General features: G+C 42.6%; 1 protein-coding gene across 2 annotated transcripts in view; it reads right to left on the bottom strand.

The window, feature by feature from the left end:
• The window catches only part of LOC147030341 (disco-interacting protein 2 homolog C-like), a 165,728-nt gene that overhangs the window by 37,192 nt on the left and 101,163 nt on the right, over positions 1-27,373 (bottom strand). For both annotated transcript variants that reach the window (XM_085874274.1, XM_085874273.1), the window contains exons 20-32: positions 23,663-23,790; positions 20,640-20,754; positions 18,525-18,726; positions 17,620-17,723; positions 17,433-17,513; positions 14,605-14,725; positions 10,087-10,208; positions 8,529-8,640; positions 5,420-5,529; positions 5,010-5,140; positions 3,835-4,003; positions 1,097-1,267; positions 768-829 (exon numbers count right to left, since the gene is read on the bottom strand). In XM_085874274.1, coding sequence (XP_085730400.1) covers positions 768-829; positions 1,097-1,267; positions 3,835-4,003; positions 5,010-5,140; positions 5,420-5,529; positions 8,529-8,640; positions 10,087-10,208; positions 14,605-14,725; positions 17,433-17,513; positions 17,620-17,723; positions 18,525-18,726; positions 20,640-20,754; positions 23,663-23,790 — 1,628 coding nt within the window. The remainder of the gene's footprint in view (positions 1-767; positions 830-1,096; positions 1,268-3,834; positions 4,004-5,009; positions 5,141-5,419; positions 5,530-8,528; positions 8,641-10,086; positions 10,209-14,604; positions 14,726-17,432; positions 17,514-17,619; positions 17,724-18,524; positions 18,727-20,639; positions 20,755-23,662; positions 23,791-27,373) is intronic.

Here is a 27,373-nt window from a genome sequence, read left to right on the forward strand (position 1 = left end):
AATTCCTATTCACGCTGACATTTCAGGGCCAGAAACATCTGGCCATATCATGGAGTTCTGTAAACTTGCTGTTGTGGCAAGGCCAGAGTTGAATAGCTGTAGCTTCTCTGTTACACTTGAGATATGAGGAATGACAGGATGCATTGTCCCCAAAATCTCATCGTCCCCAAAATCCAATTGTCCCCAAAATTCCAGCTCTAAAATGCAAAAACAAAAGAATGATCTGCCTCGACACGATTCACTCGTATGCAACGATCGTTGAAAGGCTCGTGTACTGCTCCCCCAGGTGGCAGAAACCACAAAGTACAAGACCGAGTAGAACTTTGTCAGGTTTGTGGGGAAATAAAAAGAAAACCGCGTGTTCCAGAGTTTAGTGAGTGTTTAAAATTGATTACTTCTTGACAACTACAACTCTTTTTTTCCCAGGTCTTATTCACTGCTCATGTCAGAGCTAATGGCAATCTTACAATGAGATGAGGAAGGATGAAGGTATGATGTGGGAAACGTGGTTTGAATAAAAATGGGGTTGTGCTCGACCGCGGATTTTTCCTCCACATCCTAGTCCTACGACACTCATTTTGAAACATTTCTCAAGAATGATGGGGTAAGGAGGGGTGAGTTAATTAAATAAATTGCTATTTATATTCAACTGATGCTGTCTCGAGAGACATCATTTTTCCTAACGTCTCCAAAAACAATAGCTGTCACTGCAAGAGAGACACCAGCTGCGAGTGGATGTCAGACAGTAAGAGAAATATTTTTCATACCGGTCACTCCGCAGTGCTCTGATGTCAATGTACAGAGTTGTGGACGGAATGGCAGATGGAGCCTGGGGGGTAAGATGGACATCGCGGCATGTATGGAATATTGTATTAAAGGTGTTTCATTCCCACCTTTGAGCTAATCGAGGCAAATGTTGACTGAATTAAAAAAGAAAAGTATTCAGGTCTCAAATACCCATTTCTAATATCAAAGTCATTCAATTCCTTTGTCAAAGCAAAAAAAATTCAAAGACAATTCCATTCTCACCCCATTCTCATTCACTCATTTCACCTTCTGCTCCTCAACCCAAAACCAATCACCAGAGCCTTCTGACCTCAATGCCAATGGCCACATTGACCTGACAGCCAAACGTCACACCCATGGCAGAAGCCGCCAGGCCCAACTCCTCGAAGATCTTGGTGAAGGACTGAAGTAGGCTGAACCTGGGTCGCTCTTCAGATACGACTATGCAGGAGCGCAGGCTGGCCAGGTTCACACTCCGTGTCTGTTGATAGGACAGGCGGCAGGAGGAAAGGAAACGTACGAAAGTTAATTATAAAACAGCCCATATAAATCGAATATAATGGGCATATTTTAAATTCTTTCATTAATTTCAGAAAAGTTTAAGCTTTGTTTTTCATTTGCATCAAAATATTCCACAAATGAGTGGCAAGTTTATTGTCCTATTTATTAAACGCATCTTTAAGCAAAACTTCTCCACGAGCTCCCTTCATGTGATCACGAGCACAGGTATGCCTGCTCACAGGCTCACAACACCATTCATGGTGGAGATAACTGTGCAAAGTGGATCATCAGTGTCAGAACAAATCCATACCTCTTGTGAAAGCTAATAGTCCAAATTCTATGATTGCGAACATTGTGATGTGAAGAATCCACGAGGCCCAAACAATAAACTAACAGTGGAAAAAGAAGAATTTAATTAATCAATTTGTCATCTTTCAACAGGCACCTGCTGTTCATGATTAGTAGGTGAGATTGAGGTAATGCATGCGGGAGGGGTTTATGAACATCAGGGATCACCTGTTTATTTCGGAATGTTTGGTCGTCCCTCCTCCTTAACCCTCTCCCTCTGATAATGACTCGTACATGCTTCCTTACTCCCTTCAGTTTACTTTTTCTTCTCCTACCCTTGTTTAGCTTTATAATTTCCTACCTTGCTGCTGTTCCACCTCCTTTCTTTAGTTTTAACTTTCTCATTTTTACCCCTCTTGCCACATGCCAACACTGCCCCTACCCTTCCGCAGCACTCGCCATACCTTCAGCCTCCATATTTCCACTTGCGCATACGTAATAAAAGGATGTCCCAAATTATCAACCACACATGGATTGTTGTTCAAATACATCTGTATTTCTTTCTCCAAAAGCATAGTTAACCTCATTTGGAGGGACTATGGTTTCCATGAGCCCCCTCCTTTTGTAACAGTCTTGTTTTGTGATAAAATCACATCAATAAAGGAAATAATAATGTCCATCTTGTACACCCCATGTTCCCAGCCCCACCCCTCTCCCTTCCACTTATCTCCTAATGTCTCTGTCCCCCACTGTTTTGTCCTTCCCTCTCCCACCCCTCTTGTCTCATGCCCCCCTTGCTGTGGTTTGTGTGTTAGCTCTCATACGAGCCTCGACATTGAATACAAAAACTAAATAAATAAATAAAATATCTTGACTGTGTCTCGAATCGTTTTGGGTGGGAGATTTCATAAACATTTTTATCAGCAATTGAAGTTAAAGATTTAAGTTTGAAAAAAAAAACAAAGCTTTTTTTTTCTTTCAAAAAGGAAATAAAAAAAAACCAATGTCACCCGCAGGGTGACCCGTATCTTGCCAAAAGGTGACCACGTGTGACTTCTTTAAGGTCACACTGAGGTGAACAGAGCTGCTATCCACCAGGAGCGACTCCTTGAGGAATATCTGCCTACGAGAGATTCCGATGAGAATCGTTCTACAGAGCAACCATGAAAAATATGCTTTTGCCTCATAACGTCACCAAATGACGTCATAATGTCTCAAGCTTGACATATCTAGAAAGCACTCATCGAGGTGTTCAATTTGAGGTACTACACGATATGGCTCCTAAAACATGAAAATTTGACCTTGGGGTGAAATATGTTTGACCTGAGGCGCTAACCATGAAGGTCAAGGCCAATTGCCACCAAAACTTAATCAGCTGAGCGCCAGACCATGAACTATATTCCCATGAAGTTTGAAGACGATCCGATCAAAATTACTCAAAAAATAAGGATTTCGTCGACTCCCCTGATTTGCGACAAAGTGACCTTGACCTTTGACCTTGACCTTCAAAATTTTATGCGCTGAAAGGGACCTCTATAGGCCTCTAATATGCGAAGTTACAAAAATTTCCAATGATAACTGTGCTCTGCAGAGTGATTTATATGTGATTACAGACCAAAAAATAAAAAAAAATAAAAAAAACATATGAAGGTCAAGGCCAATCGCCACCAAAAATTAATCAGCTGAGCGCCAGACCATGAACTATATTCCCATGAAGTTTGAAGACGATCAGATCAAAATTACTCAAAAAATAAGGGTTTCGTCGACTCCCCTGATTTGCGACAAAGTGACCTTGACCTTTGACCTTGACCTTGACTTTCAAAATTTTATGCACTGAAAGGGACCTCCTATAGGCCTCTGATATGCGAAGTTACAAAAATTTCCAATGATAACTGTGCTCTGCAGAGTGATTTATATGTGATTACAGACCAAAAACTAAAAAAGTAAAAAACATATGAAGGTCAAGACCAATCGCCACCAAAAATTAATCAGCTGAGCGCCAGACCATGAACTATATTCCCATGAAGTTTGAAGACGATCAGATCAAAATTACTCAAAAAATAAGGGTTTCGTCGACTCCTGATTTGCTCTGCAGAATTTTTTATACGTGATTACAGACAAAAAATAAAAAAATAAAAAAAATAAAAAAACATACAAGCTGACTAACATATCTTGCAAAACTTTGTTTTGGCAAGATAATAAAATACAATAATTGAAATGGCAGTTAAAACTACAATTCTGAACAAGAACAATACAGACCTTTAATGTGCTGATCTGAGTCGAGAGGTTCTTGGTGCAAAGTTCAGCTACATAGCCCGAACAGAAGGTGTCCGTGGTCTTGTGCTGGCTCAGTGTCAATAGCCATAGGGACGGGAGAGTCTCTAACTCTACCGGTGCAATAAGGAATGTCTGGTGTCCAGTGTATATGCTGAGAAAATAACAAATGTATCTTTGGGTTACAAAGCCATTTTGTAGACAAATTAGCACTTTTCCATTGCTATAGAATTTAAGGAATTTGCAAGGTATGTGGGTGGTTTGTTGATCGCAAAACCTCCATTACTGTCTCTAGGCAAATAGGGAGTTCACATCTCCAAGCGCTGTCAACATTGTGCATCTGTCTAATGTGCTGAAAGGCCAGGATCATAAAAGCAGTGACAGAAAAGTGACAGGGTTGTAAAGCTCGTGCCAGATTGGCAAAATCAGTGAGCAAACCCAACAGAACATTGCTCATTCACAGATCTGCCATTAGCGGCAATGAAAGTTCACACATTATGAGCCACATAAACAATGAAAATTACACATAATGTCGGTGGTGATGCAGGTAATATGACATAAGGTGGCTCCCAAAGCAATCACCATTGCCGTTCTCAATTCACTTCTTATTCGATACCAATTTCCAGCGGCTCCATGAAATCACAATTTTGAAATATAATCACTGAGAAGCATCGAGGTAGGCACTTTGCAGGCAAACGAGCATTCCACTGACAAAAATTAGGCAATTTTGGCACACATCAGGCTTGCTTCCCAAGATCATTGTTACCCCAGGCTAAAAATTCCAAACATAATGGCAACATTGAAACGTTTCCAGACTGTATTGTCACAATTCCTGTCAATCGTATTCTAAACGTGCTACACGTGCCACCGAGGCAGAAGGATGACGCTAGGCTCAAGGATCACCTTGCATTTTCATTGACATGAAACGTTAGGCTTGTTTGCGGCAAAAAATTTAAATGTTGTTGCAATTGGCAAATCAATCTTTGTACAGACAATTTCACAGGAGGGAAATGGGTAAAAGTTTGCACAATGTTTCCACAATAGACAATCATAAATCTGTGCACATTGATCCTAGCATTACAAGCTTGTACAGGAGGACAAATCATGTCAGCAGTGGGAGGTTGGAACACAGAAATCTTTGAGTCTTGAATAAGTCTTACCTGCTCAGACACCACAGTACTAGACCAAGGCCTGTGTGAGCTCCGATGCACAATGTAACATGACGCAAGGGCGTTATGTCACAGTGAGTCTGGATGGCACAGCACATGGCCATGGCCGCAGCGTGGGACATCTACAGACACACATAAATCTCATTGAAACTGAAAAGTGTCAATCAAAGTGATAAGGAAAATAACACCACCAATGGTTGTTTCTAACTTTATTAAGGCATAATAATGTTATCATTCTCATGATTATCACCCTCACCACTACCATCACCACTTCCCCAAAATCTGAACCCCAATCCCCTCCCCCATCCCAACCACCACTTGCAATCTCTAATCTTCAGAGACTCCAATCCCCAATTCCCAAAATCTCTAGAGACAAAGGTAGACGAATTAAACAAACTCACATTCAGGCCGGTCAGCACACCGTGCATGGACACACCAAAATCCACATACGCCAGCATTTCCGATGTAGGAGGCTTGTATATATGGCTCAACTTGCGCTTTGGAAGGTCATCTGCAGCATACAAGTATAAATGTGCCGGTATCAATGAAAGGAACAGAGAATGAAGCTGTGATTGCAACATCATGAAGACGTGCAATCAAATGAATGAAGGAACATCGGTTTATGCTCGATTGCCAGGGCACAGAATTCCTTGTTTGCACCAGAATTGGAGGATTGATCAAAGAGCTTCACAGGTAGCAGGCCGCAAAGTCGTAACAACATCAGTCAGGATAGATATTGACAAAACGTCAGAACCAAGTCAATGTGAAATTCGAGATTATAGCTTTCTGCAGAAATGCGCCTGATTATTTGGTAAAGTGTAAACGTGTTTGACAAAATTGAAGCAGAGAGCATTGATTCTGATATTTGGCAATTTGTTTCCAACTTGGCAGGGCAAACACTGAGCAGCAAAATTACTCTAAATAAGCCATGATAATTTAACCCTTGAGTTCTCATGAGAGCTACCTGTGAACTGAGACAATAACACCCTGCTCTCCATCTTGATCACAGACCTCTTATATTAGTGATGGCTGGAAATAAGGGTTTTGTTTCGTCATGCAACCACAATGTCCCAGCTGTGGACGAGCCTGTAGAAGGTACACCAAAGCAATTACAGGTCACTTGTTCTGGTGCACAAAGGCGAGTTGATGCACTGAGGCCACTGTGGTGGTGCTGTGCCTCAGAAAAAGCACTGTAACCTGTGGCATGGGGTCTCATTTTTGCTTAAATACACATAAAGTTCAGATAATGTACGGTGCTCTATAAAGAGCATCAGTTTTGCCAAAGCAGTTTCTTGACAGGGGTTAAAAATCCTGGACAGGTTGCCAATCCGACACAGGAAGTTAGACAGGAATTAGGAATTTGGCCAGGGTGCTGACGATAGCTCACCCACTCTTCGCGAAGGACGCCGCATAATCCTTAACATCCGCCAACTCATATAGGCAGACGAAACGCCCAGTTTAATGTCCATCGAAGGACGACACACACATTGATGAATCACTCTGCCTGTGAAACACCAGCACGAGTTTAGAGGCAGGCCGAGATTCGAACCCAGGCTAGACAGCTTAGAGATGTGTGTGTCATATCTCTCAGGTCTAGGCCATCCTTACAGTCATATATGCTGTATATGGACAGGTGTGTGTGTTGGTGCAAGTTGCTGTTGTTTATTGTTGACTGTCATCGCCACAGGTAGGTGGGTTTCAGGAGATGGAACGGAGATCTACGCGGGTCTCAAAGTATCCACCTCCGTGTGTGTGTGTGTGTGTGTGTGTGTGTGTGTGTGTGTGTGTGTGTGTGTGTGTGTGAGATCACATATCAATATGTGTGTATATAATGTTTATAATATGTGTATAATCACAATTCATGTGCATATACAATCACAATCATGGGAGGTGCATGTGTATGTGTAAATCACAATTCATGTAAGTGTGTGTGTGTTTGTACGCGCCGGCACCACTGGTCATCTCCTCCACTCGCGAGTCTCTAAGACCGAACAGAGCCTTCCTTGGTGCTAAAGCATCCATCTTCACCCCAGCAAGGAACCATGACTCATGGACAAAGCCATCTCCTTATTCGTGCTCCATTTAATGAAGCCATCCCCAGTGCCGAAGCATCCATCTTCACCCCAGCAAGGAACCACGACTCGTGAACTAAGCCATCTCTATTCGTTCTCTGTTTGACGGAGCCTTTCCCAGTCCTGAAGAATCCATCTTCACCCCAGCAAGGAACCATAACTCATGGACCAAGCAGTCTCTTTATTTGTGCTCCATTTAATGAAGCCGTCCACAGTCCTGAAGCATCCATCTTCACCCTAGCAAGGAACCACGACTCACAGACCAAGCCATCTCCTTATCCAGTGAGAAAGCCAGATCTGCCTTCAACACATGCTCCATTTCACGGAGCCTTTCCCGGTCCTAAAGCATCCATCTTCACCCCAGCAAGGAACCACGACTCATGGACAAAGCCATCTCCTTATTTGTGCTCCATTTAACGAAGCTGGCCCCAGTCCCGAAGTATCCATCTTCACCCCAGCAAGGAACCACGACTTGTGAACTAAGCCATCTCTATTCGTTCTCTGTTTGACGGAGCCTTTCCCAATCCTGAAACATCCATCTTCACCCCAGCAAGGAACCACAACTCATGGACCAAGCAGTCTCCATATTTGTGCTCCATTTAATGAAGCCGTCCACAGTCCTGAAGCATCCATCTTCACCCAAGCAAGGAACCACGACTCACAGACCAAGCCATCTCCTTATCCAGTGAGAAAGCCAGATCTGCCTTCAACACGTGCTCCATTTCACGGAGCCTTTCCCAGTCCTAAAGCTTTCATCTTCACCCCAGCAAGGAACCATGACTCATGGACCAAGCAGCCTCCCTATCTGTGCTCTATTTAACGAAGTCTTCAACAGTCCTAAAGCATTCATGTTCACCCAAGCGAGGAACCACGACTCGTGAAGTGGTGACGATAAAGATCCACGCAACCTCCAGTGACTCAGTCTCTCTCGTCCTTAACAGGCAGAACTTTGCAAGAGGGAGTTTGTCAAAGCTTGGGCTTTCTCTCCTGGCAGCATGGGGTCAACAAGTCCGGCCAAGCTGCAGGGCCAGGCTGTTTCATAAATGCATGTCAAACGGTGTGATACTGGGTGCCTGGTGCGCATCTTGTCCCATCAAGGCTGTTGTTTTCAGCTCGGTCTTCACTGCCTTCCAAATGTATGTATCTGATGCAGCCATCGGTCCTTTCCATCCCACACGAGAGGGATGTGACAAATCAGGCCACCTCCCCCCACTGTGTGTGTGTGTGTGTGTGTGTGTGTGTGTGTGTGTGTGTGTGTGTGTGTGTGTGTGTGTGTGTGTGTGTGTGTGTGTGTGTGTGTGTGTGTTTCATGTGAGCTATATCTTCACAGCAGGTGCCACAAAATGGCATTTCAGGCCTTTAACCAATTGCCTTGAATACACAAGCAACGCAACTCGAGATATCACAAACAGTCAAAAGGCTGCGAGTTACCTCTTACCTGTGTCAATGAGTGGTGGCAAGGACTTTATGTCCAAGGTGGAGAGGGCTTCCTTCGATTTCAACATCTTAATGAGAGTCTGTGTGGTGAGGATTCGCACCGCCTTGCTCGCCTGCAAGGTACAATAACATGCTTTACACGGTCATCATCATCCATATGCTGAACCTGGCTATCGGTGTGCATCATGTCTCAAGGTGTGGCTGTGCCACTCATGCAATGACCGTCTCTCTCGATCACAATTTTGGTACCGGCACATGATGGCGACTCCTTTTGAAAGGGGTTGTGGCATATTTAACATTCACAAGGAAACATTAGCAGATGTTAGAGGTGAGAATCTTAGATGTGAACACACCTGTTTATTTTTAAAGTCGATTTTTGTACAAGTGCCTGGATAAGCCTTAGAGAGTGTAAACAAAAAAAAAAATCATTCTAATGTTTATATAATACATAAAACAATATACACAAACTTAAAAAAAAACACTTTTGATATTTAGATTGTTATTCCACTTCCACCATATATTCTTCTCCCTTCACTACACCTTAAATTGAACCCCTCACCCTTCCCTCCACCTCTCTTTCACTGCACCTTCACAACCCCTTCTGCCACCCTGCACCACCACCCACTTCCACAATATCTCTTGCACTGCAACTCCACTCATTCTGTGGCCTCTACTACCTTCTCTCCCTCTGACTACACGTTCAACCCGTTCTGACCATCACTACACAACCCCACTAACACCACCCTTTTCCCTCTTGTTTTGCCATGCCCCTCCTCTCTCAAATGTACCCCTGCCTCCACCTAACCATGGCCACAAACCCCTTGATGAAATCCACACACTTTAATTTCCTTTTTTTATTATTAACCTTACAAGAGGAGCTTGGCAGGAAAGCACAAGACTTTTGCCAAGAATTCTATTATTCATAACAGCAGAACAATGTCTGCCAATGATGTCAATCCATTCATGTTTTTACAAAGTAAGGGTTTAAAATGGACAGAACGACAGAGGGACTGCAGTCTAATATCAACCCTGGTTGGTTTCATGGTGTCGATATAGTCATCAAGCCTCGACATCACGAGATGTGCAACTTTACCTGCGCTGTTTAAATAAAAATAAAAGGATGAGACAGACAAAAAAAATAACTAATTTTTTTTTTTAATCACAATGGCTTGCATAGTTCATATTCTGTCCTTCTGGTTCACATTGTCAATGGTGCTGTGAAAAATTTTTTTTAATTTTCCTCAAGAGGCACTAGACCATGCAAACCAACTTTGAAGTGTTATATTGATGTGAAAGAACTGCATCAGCTCAGGCCTCAGGCTGCCTCCATTTGCAGAACATTGCAGCTTTTGAAAGTCATTTTATATCGATATTCAAGCAATAACAACTGAACCAAAACACCATTTGTATTCAGGGAAGTCAACAACTGATCATAAACCTCAAGTGAGATATGTGAACATCATCATCAAATATATTTGGTGCGATGGTGGGTTCTCGCTGGCTCGATTGTTTCCTCGAGGTTTGTCATTGTACGAACATACCACGTGGATTTCATTTACCTCCACAATAAGTTTGATCGAGGGTAGGATGGTCGAAAGGGCTTGAGGCAGCGGCGCGCAGATGGGGACAGGAATGCATCCGGCATACAAACAGCCGTAGAATGCTACAATCAGTTCCAGGCCTGGAGGAGAGTTTCCACACAAATAAGGCATCATGGGTATGGCAGTGATATAAAGAACCAGAAAGGCAGGATGCAAACTCTGTCATTAATTCACCAGCCCAATGTGGTCTGAATGTTTGTGAAGACGAAAGTAATAAACAACAACAAAAAAAATGCACCACACCATTCAGATTGTAGTGTCCCCTAAACATATATAGGGGTTATTTTCATGAGAAAGCTGTTAAAAATGGCATTAAAAGCCGCCGCACACTAGCCGATGTTCTCCAGTACAATGCAACAATGTTGCCATCCACAAATTTGTATAACCTTGTTTTGTTAGAGACTACCCCACATGATTCCCACTACGTGATTGTTGATGACATTATTTTCGCTAATCAAAATGGCAATGACAAATAAATGCAGAGAGAGCATCAAAATGGTCAAAGCTCTGAGCACTGCTGTTTTGGCACTCGTACTGGTCCGTCGCCGACAGTGTGCCAGGAGAAAGAAGTGGCTGTTGGTAAATCCCTGTGTGCAGAGAAGGCCGGCTCAGAGAGTTTTCGACAAACTTTCTGTCGAAGATAAGGGAACTCGTATTTATATTTACAATTAAATACCTGCTCCCTGTAATAACGTGCTGCTACATTCAACTCACATTTCTGCTTGTTCACTCCTGGAAAGACGTGCTTTTAAAATAGGCATCTTTATGTTGAAATGGCCATGATTTTTTGTTCCCGGTAAATTGATTATCTATCAAACCATATTGTTTTTATTAGTGCGAGTAACAATAACCTCGTTTTTTGGCCACAGGTAATGCAGCACTGCAATTTAAACATACATTGACGAGATGTCAACATAATTCAAAGGCAGAGACTTTGTCATGATAAGTTTTTATTGTCATCTAAAAGTTTTATAACAAAATGTACCGATAATAACACTCTTTTATTGTTTCTGAAGGTTTGTTAAATACAGGAAACAGAGGGCAAGTTCAGGTGACTATATTGAACTTTAAAAATACCTTTTCTGGGCTTCAAAGTTTACAAAAGCTATAAAAAAAAATTTCAATGCTGCAGATGATATAACACTCTGGCCAGAAGGTTCTGGAAGCTGAAGTTTAATTGGTTAATACATTTTGTTGTTTCAGTGCTTGTCAGAAACTGCCACACACTACACCATTCTGCATGATAGTCACGGATAGCTCGTTGAAAAAGTTGAACATGTTCACCTTTTACGATTGTCCCCGATGCACCTCAAACACTAGTTGACGAGATACAGGAGGGGAAGGAAGGAGAAGAAGGCATTAAAGAGAAGAGATGGGTTAGAGAGAGAGAGGGAATGAAACATTCTTGATTAAACTGTGATCAGCAGAAGTTGCTGGCATGCGAGTCATGCAAGAAGCTAGAAAATAAGGGGAAGAGTAGGGAGGTTTTTTTTAAGGCTCGTGGTGGAATGGCAACACAAATCACATGCACTGGTGCAGAGAAAGACGCAAGACAACAATGGAATTCACCAAACAAAGCCACAAAACTTGGGGGAAGTGTCGCAACTTCGCGGGACACTTGAGGTACCGGTGACATCATGTTTATGACATCGCCTTTCTCTCCAAAGTCAGTGAGGCAATTAGAGAGAATTTCTTGCATTGCACAAAACATTTCAAAGATATCTCCAGATATAACCCAAACCTCAATGGCTCCATCAGCACATATCTCACTTGAGGTTTATGATCAAATATATTTTTTCCAGAAACAAGATCTCAGCTCATGGAAGAGTGATGTAACAAAGGGTAAAAAAGGCAAGAGTGGGGCATTGAGGCAACAGTTGGACTCATTAATATTATTATTGTTATTATTTAGTATGCAGCCCTTGACTGCTGGTTGCATCATTGCTGGGGGAGCAGCTGTGCCGTTGATGCAATGCCCCAGGTTTTGCAGCAAACTGGAATTCATTTTGCTGATCTCAGAAGGATGACAGGCTGAGTCAACCCACCTAGTGTTATTTAACGGACAGAGAGGGGCTCAAACTCAAGACCCTACGATCTTAAGGCAGCCACCTTAACCGTTAAGCCAACAGCAGGCTTAGTTAGACTCAAAATCAAGGCAATGAACAAACAGGAAAAGAGGGGAGAGAGAGAGAGAGAGAGAGAGAGAGAGAGAGAGAGAGAGAGAGAGGAGGGAAGGAAACAGTAACTTACAGGTATAAGGGTTGGCTTATGTAGAGTTAATGGGGGTAGAAAAGATCGTGGTTTTGGGTGGGAAATGACATTAGACAGTGGTGCACCACTTACTTTGAAGCTCCTACAGAAGGCAGCTAAACAATTGGGGTAGAATAGTAACAATTATATGGAAGTGTGGAGTAAGCTTGGATAACTGGAGTTTAACCAGGAGAAGGCTACTGGAAGAAAACGTTCTGGTGACATAAAAGTTAAGCAAATTAACATTGACGGAAAAGCCCATTCCTGCCAGAATGCTTTGTGTGTATTTGGCCTGAAAAAGATCCATGTAAGTATTTTTTCATTCCAAGTACATAAGAAAGCCTGTTCATGTTCCCATCTGAATCCCTGACTCGATTTGATTGCAAGAAAACAAGGTTCAAATCCCCTGTACCTTATTTGTCCATCGTCTACTGATGTCCTTGCGATTAATGTAAAAATACATTGATGTCTATGTTAGACAATGAACTAAAATCTTTCTCCTTGGTGTGACATAAGCACAAGCTGGTGTGCATCCCTCAATCTGATAGGATGGTGTGGAGGTAGTGCACTTACCTTCGAGCTTTCCACTTTGGATTTGATTCACAACCCGACTATAAACGATTGGAACTTTATGCACTTATGGTGTTGCGTCACAAAGTGTGCCATCCCTCAAATGGACGTTACACTGGGAATCCTGTCTGCTAAACATGAGTTGGTAGATGATAGAGATCCTAAGGTGTTTTGCATGAAGAGTAGGTGAGTTATCGCAGACACCCGGGACAAACTACAAATTCCTGCCCTGTCCCGCTTGAGCAGAATGTGAGGCCTCTATATCAGTGATTTGTGAAATACTTCAACCAAAAAATTACCCCAGCTGACCCAAAAAAGATAGCAATAATTGGGGCCATTAAAAAGAAGTAGTTGTCTTCTGTAGCCCTGAGATCACTCTAAAATAAAAAGTAGAGTATGCATAATTGTACACTGGAGATGTAGAATGTGACAAACATGGCAAAGTACAATGTGACAAGGCTGTGTAGAGCTTCAGGGGTCTGTTGCATAAACAATACACAGGCCATAATAGTGATGCTGGATCTAAAAACATTTGCAATTTGGTCAATACCCCCATTTCATGATGCTGGGATCTCTGATACTACAATGAGCAATTGTCTAAAGGAAGTCAGCAGTATACATGTTGCATTGGCTTGTTTGGCAAAGGCATCTGAGCACTTAATTCACAAAGTTAGGAGATCCCTGATTCAAAACCCCTCCACAGGAATATCTCCTCATGTCCTTGTCCTTCATGTGATGTGCCTTACTTTCTCCATGTGCCATTGATAAGAATTGAATAAACTAGTACGTGCCTGTAAAAAAAAAAATTAAAAAAGAATAAATAAATATTCCAACCGCGAGCAAGAAACAACGACCACACAGGCCGTTTCTTCGCTCTCACGTGCCCGTACGTGCGTGGTGCGGAAGTTTGCACATCACAGTTACGATGATTCGCAATTTAGGTTTTAATGGCTAATTATTCAATTACCGCCAACGTATTTTACCTTTTCGCAATGTCGTCGCAAGGAAAAACAAAAAGAGAAGAGAAGAGACAAAAAAATTACTTCCTGGTTCGGAGCACACCAGCTCACTCTGATGTTACCGAAATTTATGCACCGTCTAATATGAAAACGATCATAACTTGCGGCATTGTATTTATCTATAAATGCGCATAAGAAATCGAGAAATTATTAGAATACACGAAGTCATCATTATCCGGAAGCCCGTACGTTGTAACCTGTAATGGGGAACGCGGCTGTGCTTCCCTTCCCCATCGGCCACGCCCACGCAACAACGTGTCTTGTCATTGGTTTGGTAAATAAATGGCCATAACTTGGGAAGCACTTGTCCGATTAATATCAAACTTTGAAAAGGCACATCCTTAGGTCCCCAGCAATATATCTGGCAAGTATCAATTAGATCGGACCAGCGGTTGTCGAGAAACAGCGGTCACAGAAACAGCGGTCACAGACACACACACAGACACACACACACACACACACACACACACACACACACACACACACACACACACACACACACACACACACACACACACACACACACACACACACACACACACACACACACACACACACACACACACACACACACACAGACACACACAGACACACACACACACATTGCTGGAATTATAGATAGATGAATGGAATGTACCTGATGGGTAAAGCAAAGCGACGTGATCGCCTGTGCTCAGCCGTTCCTTGTCTATGAGGTAAGCAGCAACCTTCTCTGCACGTTTGTTTAGTTGCGAACACGTCAGACCTCCCAAAAAACCCTAAGAGGCACACACCGGATTAGCTCAACAAGAAGCAGTTCTCACAAGGCAATGACAGGGTGCTGGTTTGTCCTCAGTTGTAATGTTGGCCACAAAGCAAAACCTCTGTGACTTCAGCATGGTTGAGGAATAAATAAAATAAGATGGTATTTTTTTAGAATACTTTGCCTGTACAGTCTTGAGAAGAACTTGGTGCGAGTCAACTCTTCTGGTGGTAAATTTGTAATTACATCTGTCTACACTTCCAAGGTAAATGTGTACAAATTATACTTTGAAAAGTCTGTTATAGAGTACATTCGTAATCCTTTACAATGGAGCTTTTATTCTCGTTCTCGAGCGTTTTCATAACTCGCAAGCTTGATAAAAACGGCAGAACAAATCGCTCAAATTTGAATTGGGAGATCATTAAAATGCCAAATTGTAATTCTTCTTCTTTCCTTTTTTCACCAGCCGAGCACAATAAAGGAGGTCGAGAAGCAATTACAATTGTTCTAATTTCTAACGCGAGGAAGTGACATTGTCTCAGGGCATCAGGCTTTGTTTAATTCACCATGTAAGTTCTGAGTGGGCATGCTATATCATGGTCATGCAAGTATCGCTATATCAAATGGTCATGTAACATGTGGTAAAGTTTCGATGGATGCTCCTAACACCAGAACTGCCACTTTATAACTGCAGGCAGTGATGACTGGGTACCAAGATGTCCCGCTTTGATGCAACCCTGCTTTGATCGGACACCTGACCCATTAAGTCCTCTTTATTCAATTGAATTCAAAATCGGATTAAAAAAAAACATTAAATTTAAATCAAATGGAAGACCAAATAAAATAGGTACTGCATTGGAGTCATCAGACGGAAACCAAAAAAGCAAAGATGAAGTCATCAGGAGGAACCTGAATAGGACTCAGGGTTGCAACTGCTACTTCTCTACCCTCAAATCCATCCAGGCACAGCCAAATGAGCCTTATTCAAAAAAAAAGAAATCATCAAAAAGAATGCAGATTCAAAAAAATCAAATAATTCTGGTTGACAGACCATGCATCCAATCAGGTTGAAATTTAAAACATATTCCCCATCCCTACTACATTATAATTTGGAAGTTTCACGCTGATTGATGCAACAGTTCAAGAGAGAGAATTTAAAAAATATTTTTCTTCATTCCAATATGGCTGCCAAAATATGTGACATATCAATTATTCATGAACATCCTTGTATCCACAAGGCTTGGAGAACATGTGTGTAAAGTTTCCCCTCAATCTGTCAGGCCGTTCTGGAGAAGAGGATTTTTAGAGGTTTTAGGGTAAATCCAATATGGCTGCCAAACCATGTGACCTATGATGTCATAGGTGGGGACCATGTGACCTCTGATGTCATTTGCTCCTCATGGATAGGTGGTCATACCTTTAAAGTTTCTCCTCAATCGGTTCAGCCGTTTGAGAAGATTTTTGAACGTTTAAAAAAAAAAATATATATATATATATATATATATATATATATATATATATACATGTATATATATATATATATATATATATATATATATATATATATATATATATATATATGTATATATATATATAGCTGCTGAACCATGTCATAAATTTTTTTTTCTGTTGACCAATTTATACCAAGATGACCCTCAAATTTTTTCGTCCTGATCGGATGTCGTGTTCCACGTCTGCAATTATGACGTCATAACGATGGCACCCAATGACATCATTAAAATATTACATATATACACACTTATTCCCCAAGGGGAGTGCATGACATTTGCCAAGTTTCAATTTTTTTCTATGGAGCGGTTTCAGAGACACAGAATTTCAACATTTCTCCTTTTTTCCACTATGGCTGCCACACCACATGACCTATGACATCATAATTATCATGAAAACATTCTCCATGAGTAGTCGCACCTATGGTGAAAATTTGTCAATCCGACAAGTGGTTGCAGAGACAATGGAATAACCAAATGCAGACATGTATGTACGAACGTTCTACATGCACAGTACGCACGTACGTACGGGACCGATTGCTTAACCCGCTTTTCACTTCGCGAGCTAACAAATGAAAACACAGGAAATGAAGTAAGAACCCAAAAGGACAGCTTTGTCCAGTTTTAAAAAAAGCATTGATGAAATAAAGATCTCATCATATCACCTTCTCAACAACCTTCCCTCCCAAAAGGGGAAATATACACCCACCCTGCCATCCCATTCCATCCCCTCCACCCCCCCCCCCCCCAAAAAGAAAACATGAAAACGAATACCACTATTACAAGTACAGTACCAATTTCATTTTCCCATCTGGAATGACCCCATCTGGAATGAGGGCTCATGATGCTGGTATTCCAGGTTCAATATCACATCCACCATATGTATTTGTCTATTTTCTACCAATACCCTGACATATATTGTAGAAGTACAATGAAGTCATATCAACTATTGTCCTGGTAGTGATTGAGCACATACTCTTGACAGAGTATCAGAGTGCTCATGACAAATTGTGAAGGTTTCTGTGGTTAATTACTACTCATTGAAAGGCTAACGGTACATCTCAAGGTGAGTAACCATGAGACTCGAACTCACATCAGTGAGGGCAATACAATTAGGCTTCACCCACTCCACCACCCCACTAAGCTTTACCCGTTTAACCACTCAACCTGCCAACCATAACAATCTATCACTGTCACCTTAGTGCTCACACTCACCTTTGAACCAACTTGTGTGAACAGGACATGTTCTGGAGTGGTTTGCGCTCTCCACTGAAGCATTTCGGAGAGGAATCGGAACTGTGCACAGGGAATTGGACTAAGATATCAGCGAGCAGCCATCGCAAAATGGCCAAAAACTAAAAGTAACGAAGGGACATCAAATGCCAAGGTACTCCTATGATACCTTGCCAGCCTCATTGACGGACTGCACCAGGAGCTTGCCAGTGGCTGCAGCGATGCGCTTTCCAGTGACGATCTTTCCCAGCATCATAGAAGCCATACCAACATCTGCGGCGATGACATGGGAACTCGCACAACAGATACACCAACATTTGCCGATTATTTATTTATCGTATCATTTGACATTTGTGATGCAGCTCAACTATGTGCTCCCTTGTATACAGCACATGGCGACGGGTAAAATCATTTGCTTGGGGTGCAACTGTGCCACAAATGCAATGCCCCCTATAGGCAAGAGCAAGAATTTGTAATTTGTTCCCGACGCGGACGATAACTCGCCGACCCTTTGCGAAAGACACCTTGAGATCTTTAACATCCACCAATTCATGCCAACAGAGACAGAAAATCCAGCAAAACTCACCCTGCATGTGAAACACCAGGATGAGACTTTGTGCTCATTGCCAATATGTTTGAACAAAAGCCTCAGCTGGATGAGCATTTGTTTCACAATTTATCACAGAGACTCACGGATGACATCATGATCTCAACTGATGAGTGAGAGACGGAGTTCCATCGTTCATGCTCAACAGGAATTTTCATTCCAATATCACAATTTATATTCCTCATGCATCAAAGAGCAACGAAAAGTGATGATTTGACTTATTTTCATTCAAAAAGTAGAGGTTGGAGTCCTCAGTAAAAAAAAATCCATGCACCATCCATCCTTTCTTTGCTTTTAATTATTACTTCTCATCCTTATCCCTTCATGTAAATAATTAATGTCGATACTTGTCTCACCACTTGCTTCCCTTCTACATCTTCGAAAAATCTCAAATAGCAAACGCACAATTAAAGAAAGATATAATTACTAAATTGTAAAATGAATTTTCCCTGCAGGTGTTTCCTGACCTTGCCGTCTCTCACGTGCTTGGGGCAAGTTTGTGATACTGCTGTGAGGGCACATGAGTACTGCACTGGGGTGCAAAGACCCTTCGATGAAACGTCGTCGGATCTCTGAGACGTCCATGATGCCAAGTGGAAAGCGGGGAAGTGAATCGGCAGGAACAAGCATGACGGAGTAGAGGTTCAGCTGGTGGATAGTCTCCACAGCCTGTATACAAATTAATAGATTTCAAAGGAGTCATATCTATTGATCTGCTATGATACCCTCAATTATGGTCAGGAATTACTCACATAATTAGAGGAACAGCTCAGACTCATCTACTCAATCTCTACTAATAAAACCAGATCATATTGCACCATAAAGTTTGGATAGTGCCCCAGGGCATGTACCTTCGGGATTTCACTGGAAATTTTGCCTTCTTCTGCAATACCCCCTTGTGTCCGCGACACCGTGCCCTCTCTACCCACCCTATCTAGTCGTGCCCAACTACTCCTAGACCATGAGCCTTTTCCAATTGAGAAGGTGAAGAAGTTTCTGGAAAACCTCGACCCTGATTCTGCAACTGGACCGGACGGCACGTGTCCTGAAAACGGTGCCCTCTTCACGTCTTGAATACCTGCTCTGCTGCTCTTGCACATCCTCTTTTGCACTTTTCACCCTATCATATGCACTAGATCAGCTTACATCAACTTGGAAATCAGACAGCATCACGGCATTACATAAAAGGTACAAAAACTGATCCCTTTATCCCTCGAACCGATCCCCTTGACTGATGAGCTTACTCCAATCATCAGCAGGGTCATGGGATCCATCATCACAGTTGAAATTAAACCATTCATTTTCGCCAACAGCCTCATCTCAGATCACCAATTTGAATAAAGCTGAGGTCACTCTACTTTGGACATGCTGCTTCAACTCTCCCAACAATGGATGGAGACCCTCAATGTCAGACATGGGACCAGGGCTGTCTCATAAAATCTAGAGCTTTCGATACAGTCTGGCATTCCATCTTGCTCTCCAAACTCTCTGCCTATGGCATCCAAAGCCCAACTACACTCTTGGGTTAACGACTTCCTACAATCTCGTAGCCAACGTGTAGCTCTCAACGGAATCCTATCAACTCCTCTCTCTGTTAATTTACCAGATGAAGCTGAGTCTATGGGCCTATCACTTTCCCATCATGGACAGGTCAATGGTCTCTCTGTCTTCTTCAATCTCTTTTCTAGTCTTGCACACGATGCTCTTTCCATGCTTTATCCCCCTATAGGTTTCTGCTGGGTGCAAGCAGTCCACCACCAACCCCCTTAAAGTAAAACTCCCAAAATCCAGAATCATTACTGACCTACACTCACTCGTTCCCTTTTTTTTCCTGCCCATGGAATCAACTTTCACATTCTATTCAATCTCATTCTTCCCTCAAGGTCTTCAAGACAGCTGCTTACCACCATTTCAGATCAGCCCCCGTTACTCCCCACCCAAAGCCCACCTCCTTCCAAGTTTACAGATTTTCCTTCCTGAGAGTTTGCTTCTGTATCCATGTTGTCTACCGCATGCATTCTCCCCTACCCCTCTTCCCTCCCCACATCCCTTATTTGTCCAAGTCTCTATATTTTATCCTTCAGCCCTACTGTTGGTGGGGTCACATCAATTGATGTCCCTTCTTTCTGCTGTTTCGTTTGTTCTGTTGCGTCCTGATCAGTTCAGTGTTCTTGTTCTTCCACGAGCCGAGACTTTGTACACAAAAAAAATACACACTTTCTATTCCAGTTGAGCACTGCTCATCCATCAGACCTTGAAGTCTCACTTTTGTGAAAAGTTACGAAATTCTGCATATTGATATGCTGCATTTAACAATCCTCACCGAGTCTCCTTAGTCTCAAGAGGCTCGAACAAGAGTCTGAACAAGATTTTATTTTTCTCAATTCACTTTTCATTTCACCACAAAGTATGGGATGCTCAAAAAAACTAAAAAAAGAAAAAAAAGAAGCAGGCAAGGCAGTTCACAATCCGACCGGATCTAACAACCAACAGAATCATGACCCGGAAACCCTAAATTTGCATATTTAGAAGGAAAAAAAAAAAAGAAGATTGAAAAAAAAATTTCACTGAGACAGGAAGACCTGAATTAGATGAGTCATCCACTGGAAAGTTTCTTCCTCAGTGGCATGGGGCATCTGCTCTGTCACAACCACAGCTCGCTCATCCCGAAGCAAAGGTACTGAAAATACCACCAACCTGCAGTATCGAACAGCAACAAAACATCTAAATGAAACGACCACATTACATTCCAAATTCCTCCCCCTCTCAGAATTTCCCCTCAATAGAGGGTGGTAACCCTTTTACTCTGATAAAGGATTAACGCCCAAAACATCTACGAATCCTCATTTCTTCCCACGGTAGTTTGCATACTGGCTTGGTCAACATCCTGTTCATTTCATCCATCGTGGTAATCCTTGCCTTGATATAAAAACTAATTACACATGTTGATTCTCCCAGGGATACCATAATCCAACAGGATTGTACTGGTCTGTTTTATAAATAATTTTGTCCTTTGTGGAAGGACAAGGAGAAAAAAAAACACACCTCTTTGCTCAGGCCACGGACTTACCACTTGCCATCCTTCCAGCATCCTACAGTGAGTATGACAGTGCCTCGAACCTGCCATGTCAGGGATTTCATTCAAAGCATGGTTCCGGGACTATTTACAAAACAGGTCAACAAATGTGGAGGATTGGTAAATTGAGAAAAATAAAAATGAAAAAGTGAAGAGGGAAATAGCAGAGAAAAGGAAGTGTGTGGACTTGGAGAAGAAGGAAGTCAAAATCGAAAGAAGGTTTGGAGGACATGGAAGTAAGATGTTGGAAGGATGGCCATACTTTTGGCATTTTTGCACATGTAAAGGCCCGGTCACACCTTGACGTTTTAGCCAACGTATGCCGATTTTTGAATTTTTTTTCTAAAACGCTGGCACACGTTGAATACGTTATGGGTAAGTTTTGATAACATTGAGAGCACGCTGAAAAACACTGCCATACGTCGTTGTACGCTGGCTTTAAACGTTGTACTTTTCGGTTGTCCTCAAATTTTTTCATGCTTGAAATTTCACGACGTATGCCGGCGTATGACTCACACGTTCCGCTACGCTGGCCACAAGTTGTATGCACGGTCTGCGATCGTTGACAGACGTCAACACATGCTACTTGTAAGTTAATCATAAGTTGAGACACGCCGAGGTAATGTTTAGCGTACCCGAAACTTATTTCTAACCTATGATTAACGTGTTGTTGGCACGTTACGCGATCGTTGCCACACATCGACAGACGTTACTTTTAAGTTACTCATAGGCTGAAAGACGTCGGTATAATGGATCGTCCTTGCGTCAGCGTCCACGGCCACGGCCAGGACACTTATTTGCAGCATTCTTCAAACTTTTCTTCGGCATGACGAGGATGTTCACACTTCGATGTCTAGCTTGGCTATGATTCCAATTGTCCATCGGCAGCGTCTATTTAAAATAGTCGAGTTTGAGCGTTTTAACACGTTCAGAAGAAACGCTTCAAATTTCCAAACCCCAGCGTCAAAAAACAAAGGCGAGTGACAGCAATTTAAATCGTTCATTGTAAACAATGAAAATAGGTGAGTGGTACCGTTTAAAAGTCGTTGAGTGTAAAAAAACTCCAATTGTTGAGCGCAAGCGTCTACTTTCAATAGTGGAGATGCAGCCATTTAAATCGTTGAGTGGCAGCCTATGAACCTACCCGTGGACACGCGGACGCAAGGACGATCCATCATAACCCACACCCTCCCCCTCACACTCACCTACTACTGCCAACATGAACAAACTACTACTAATACTAATACTGATACTGATACTGATACTGATACTGTTACTGCTGACATGGACATCGACTCAAAAAGGAACTCGAAAACACTGTTGGGTTCCCCTTTTATGAACACCATTTTTATATACCAATTCCCAAAACCGCTGGGAACACGTCTTTATATGGCAGTTGTAACCTAGAAACACGTTCATTTTTTTTTTGTCGACCGGAAGACGTCATTGGAATACGTCTACATACGTCGATGTGTGTTGGGACTACGTAAAGAATTGGTTCAAAGCACGTCAAACATAAGTTAGAAATAAGTTTCGCGTAAAAAAGACATTACCGCGACGTGTTTCGACTTGGAGTAGCTTATAAGTAGCCTTTGTGGACGCGTGTAAGCGTCCACATATCGTGTGTACAACTTATCCCCATCGCATGCGGAACGTGTGTCATACGCCGAGTACGTCGTAAAATTTTGAACATGTTTAAAATTTCTTGACGTACTCTACTTACTACGACGTATGATAGCGTACTTTAGCGTTGTACTCACGTATACCAAACTTACTCATACCGTATTTGACGTGCCCCCAACGTTTTAGACACATTTTTCTTAGGTCGGCATACGCTGGCAAGATCGCCAAGGTGTGACCGCGATGTTGACACTTCCATTTCTACGGCAGTTATGATTCGAATCGTTGTGTGTCAGCCTTTTAATAGGCTACGTCACGACATCGTCGGCGATGCGTGCAACGCACTATGCCGAAGTTAGACTATCGTTGGGCATCGGTTGTGTAGGCCAACAACAGGTTCAGCATTCGTTGGTATAAGTTATCTATAACACAACGAAACGTTCTGTGTCCATTACTAATATGTTATGCATACGACCAACTCATTATGAATACGTCCAAATCTTAAAAAAAGAAATCAAAAGTTCAACGTCAGCCAGCGTTTTACATACATTTTAATACGTTGCCATCGCTGGCTAAAACGTCAAGGTGTGACCGGGCCTTAACATGCGTGTTGGTTTTCAAAGATACGATCACGAAACCTGATCATTAAGGGAAGAATCTTCTTTGTCTGCATTATTGTTGATTTTGCACAATCAAAGCGGTTACTTGAGTTCTGATTCCAGGCTTTCCCATATGCCCAATAAAGGACAAGTACAAGCCATTCCCATCCTCTGTTGACCATTTGTCGGGATGACGGTGATACAACATGCAAGCCTGAGTCATCGACAACCTTATATAATACCAGATGTTTAAAACACTGAGAAATAATCATTCAGGATCACAATAAATCGTACTTTTGATTAAACTCACCGCCCACGGTTTAGCACTTTACTGGGCTGCACAGCCATGGCTGTGGCTACTATGTCTTCGGCTCCGTGTCGACGGCCACTCACGTTCAGCATCGAGTCCACCCGACCCACGACAAACACGTTCCCACCCTACATGTATGGAACATGAAGAACGATGATGAATAGTTACCAAAATGTGAATAAGAATCATTAGCAATGAATCTCTTGATCCTCTTGAAACGAAATCCATGAGAACAAGCTTTTATACCATATTATGGGTTGATGTGCCCAAAGAAGAGCTTGCCTCACGAGAGGTTCAAATCCCATATATTCAAATATATATTTTCCTTGTTTCCCACAAATTCACCATCTTGTTTTTTGCAGACGACTCGACACTGTATCAAAAAGTAACCCCATCCCACTGACAGTCAGAAAGCAGCTGCATCACTTTCTGTTGATCTGGAAATGATTAGATGCTGATCTGATAAATGGAACAAATCCTTCAATCCTGGAAAACCTCACAGTCACACCCTGTCACTCAGAAAAGATCACCAAACAAACCCACTGATCTATTTCCACCATTGACCATGACCTATCCTTGGCTGAACATTTCTCAAAGCTAGCCTGCAAAGCCAGCTGCAGACTGAGCATCCTCCGTTATTCTAAGTAATTATTTAAGAAATCAGAACAATCTACAACCCGCAATGCCTTTGTCCATTCAGAGCCCAATAGAGTAATGCTCTGTCCTATGGGTTGTCATCCTATCCCCCCCCCCCACCCCTTGCATCATACCTCTCTCAAATGGGATTCTGTAGAAGCTAAAACTTTTAATACAACCACCTCCGGGGATGAGACAGAGACACAAGGCCTCTCCTCTCTCAGCCAAGCGGTCTTCACCAGCACCTCCAAGGTGTGCACATTATTCCAGTAACCCACTCTTTGTTCCAATCCCCAAATCCAGGCTCACTGCACACCTTAGCCTCTTTGTCTTTCAATATATCTTAGAATAGTCTTTCATCCCACTCTTTTCTCTCGGGATTAAAGTCAGCAGTATACCACCAACACATGTGGGTTCGCAATATATTGAGGGCAATGCACACCAGTGAGGGCAATGCAACGAGGCTTTACCCACTCCACCACTCAACTACGCTTTACCCGTTCAACCACTCAACGGGGCTTTACCCATGCCACAACTCGACCTTCCAACCATAACGATACACTGTATCACTTCCACCTCGTGCTCATACTCACCTTTGAACCAACTTGTGTGAACAGTACATGTTCCCCCATCCCTACAAATATTTTTTTACAGCCCCATTAATGCTCTATAACCCAACCCTCATTCATGGGACTTGCATATACATACATACATATATATATATATATATATATATATATATATATATATGATTTAATCAAAAATAGGAGACAACTCATCAGAGAAAGGTTGGTGGCATTTATCTTCTCCCATCTCCTTTTGAACTTGCTTGCCTGTCTCTTTCAGATCCTCCCCCTCATGTCCCTCTCCCCCCTCCCTCTCCACCAACACTCCCCTTTCCCCAGTCCTTTCAGGAAACGTGTACTTCCAGTAACCGTGTTTTTATTCACCTTCCAAAATCAAGGCTTACCACCCACCTTTGACTGAATAATTTATTCTGGTGAAATCACCTTCTTGAGTCAGTTCATTCCAATCTTCCCTCCTGCGTTCATGGGGCCAGGACACTGCCATCTCATGTCAACCTCAATCTGTAGCTGTGATCCTCTGGACTCCTGTTAACCCTCTACAAATCAAATATTCTTACTTTTTTCTTTAGAATCTTGTAGAGACTTTGGAGAGCAAGGCGGGATGCCAGACTGTATCAAAAGCCCGAGATATATGTCTAGAGAGACGTCCCTGATCTCATGTTTGACATTACGAGCCTCCATCCATTATTGGGAGAGTTGAAACAGCATGCCCAAGGTAGAATGACCTCATGACCTGGTCTGAACACAAATTGATGATCTGGGATGAGGTTGTTGGAGAAAAGGAATGATTTTATATCAACTACAACGATGGAATCTATGACCTTGCTGATGATGGGAAATAAGCTGATAGGTCTGTAATTAAGGGGATCAGTTTTTGCACCTTTTTCTGTAATGTAGTGATGTTGGCTGATTTCCAAGTCGATGGAATATCACCTGGGGCAAGTGATAGGCTGAAGATGGCATAAAGAGGATGTGCAAGAGCAGCAGAGCAGGTTTTGTTGGACACGAGCTGATGCCGAATCAGTTGAGGGTTGCCATAAACTTCTCCACCTTCTCAGGTGCAAAAGACACTTAGTCCAGAAGTTAGGTGTGACTGGGTTGTGTATGCGTATAGACTATAGAGAATGAGGGAGTTGAGGACAATATTTTGAAGCAAATACAGAATTCTCATGAGCAGATTCTGCGGTGGTGCCATGTGAAGTGAGGGAAGACATGGAGGTGGAGCAAATTTCAAAGACACACTTAACAGGTCCGTGCCAATTTTAGAGGAGGAAGACAACTTTGAAATTTCAAACTTGAGGTCGACCAGATGTTTTCTGGCTCTCCTGGGAGTGGACACACACTCGTTGCGAGCTTTGTGGAATGATCTGAGATTGCCTTCAGTCGGATTTGCCTTCCCAGAGGAAAATGCAAGCTGTTTCAAGGCAACTGCCTCACCACAGGATTCAGTGTAACATGGGTCAGAGGACTGGTCTGAAGATAAGATGAGAATAATCTGTGCATAATGGAAAGCAGGTTTCTGTGGAAGAATTTCCAGGCTGAGATAATAACAGGAGTTGTAGATATAGGAGACCAATCTTGAATTGCAATGGTTCCTTGCAGCCCTGTCAGTTTGCGCGAGTGAACTGCCAGACTTGCCGGCGCTGAGGCTGTTCTCCAAGAATGGCCAGAGTGATTTCGACATTCACAAGCATATCATCAAATGAACCAATTGGAGCAAAGGAAGAGCATGAGAAATTGGTCATAAATCCAGAAGGGAGTATTTGCCATTGATATAAATCCGGGTCAGAAAGTTTACAGGTTGAGTCAGTCTCATGGAGTCACAGAATTCCTTTGCTGAAGTGCCAGGGCTGGTGAGAGGTACCAACACCCAGCCATTTGGCATGGTAACAATTTAAATCACCAAATATGAGGAAGAGAGAGAAAGAGAGAGAGAGAGAGAGAGAGAGAGAGAGAGAGAGAGAGAGAGAGAGAGAGAGAGAGAGAGAGAGAGAGAGAGAGAGAGAGAGAGAGAGAGGCGATGAGTGGTTAAAATTTGGTCCATGTCGTTTGAGAGAGATGTAGATAGAGTTGTTACTGTTTTGCACAAAACACAGACAAATATAAGGTGAGAGCTGAGGGGAAGTTGCAGCCAGAAGGACTTCTGGGGTTTGGGAGGTGTAAGAGCAGTACACGGAGAGTGAGAAATTGAGCTAATGATGTACAGTGCGATTCCGCCGCCTGGACTGAGTTCAGGTTGATCAAGTCGGAGGAGACAAGAGTGAGGGAGAGACAAGAAGGAATCAGGGAGATTCTGTGGGAGGAAGGATTCTGTTAAACAGATGATGTTGTTTCTGTTAACCAGCTGATAGGAGGTGTGACGAGGGAAAAGCATAGATGTGGCAGGATGAGGGGGAAATGGTTGCGAGGAGAGGGGAGAGTCGATGGAGGGTCAAGGGGGAAGTGGGGAGAGTTTTGACGTCGAGGGGTTTGACGCAATGAATTGACG

This window comes from Eptatretus burgeri, chromosome 3 (genome assembly GCF_056783735.1).
Source record: "Eptatretus burgeri isolate ZD-2024b chromosome 3, Ebu_testis_v1, whole genome shotgun sequence".
Taxonomy (NCBI): Eukaryota; Metazoa; Chordata; class Myxini; order Myxiniformes; family Myxinidae; genus Eptatretus; species Eptatretus burgeri.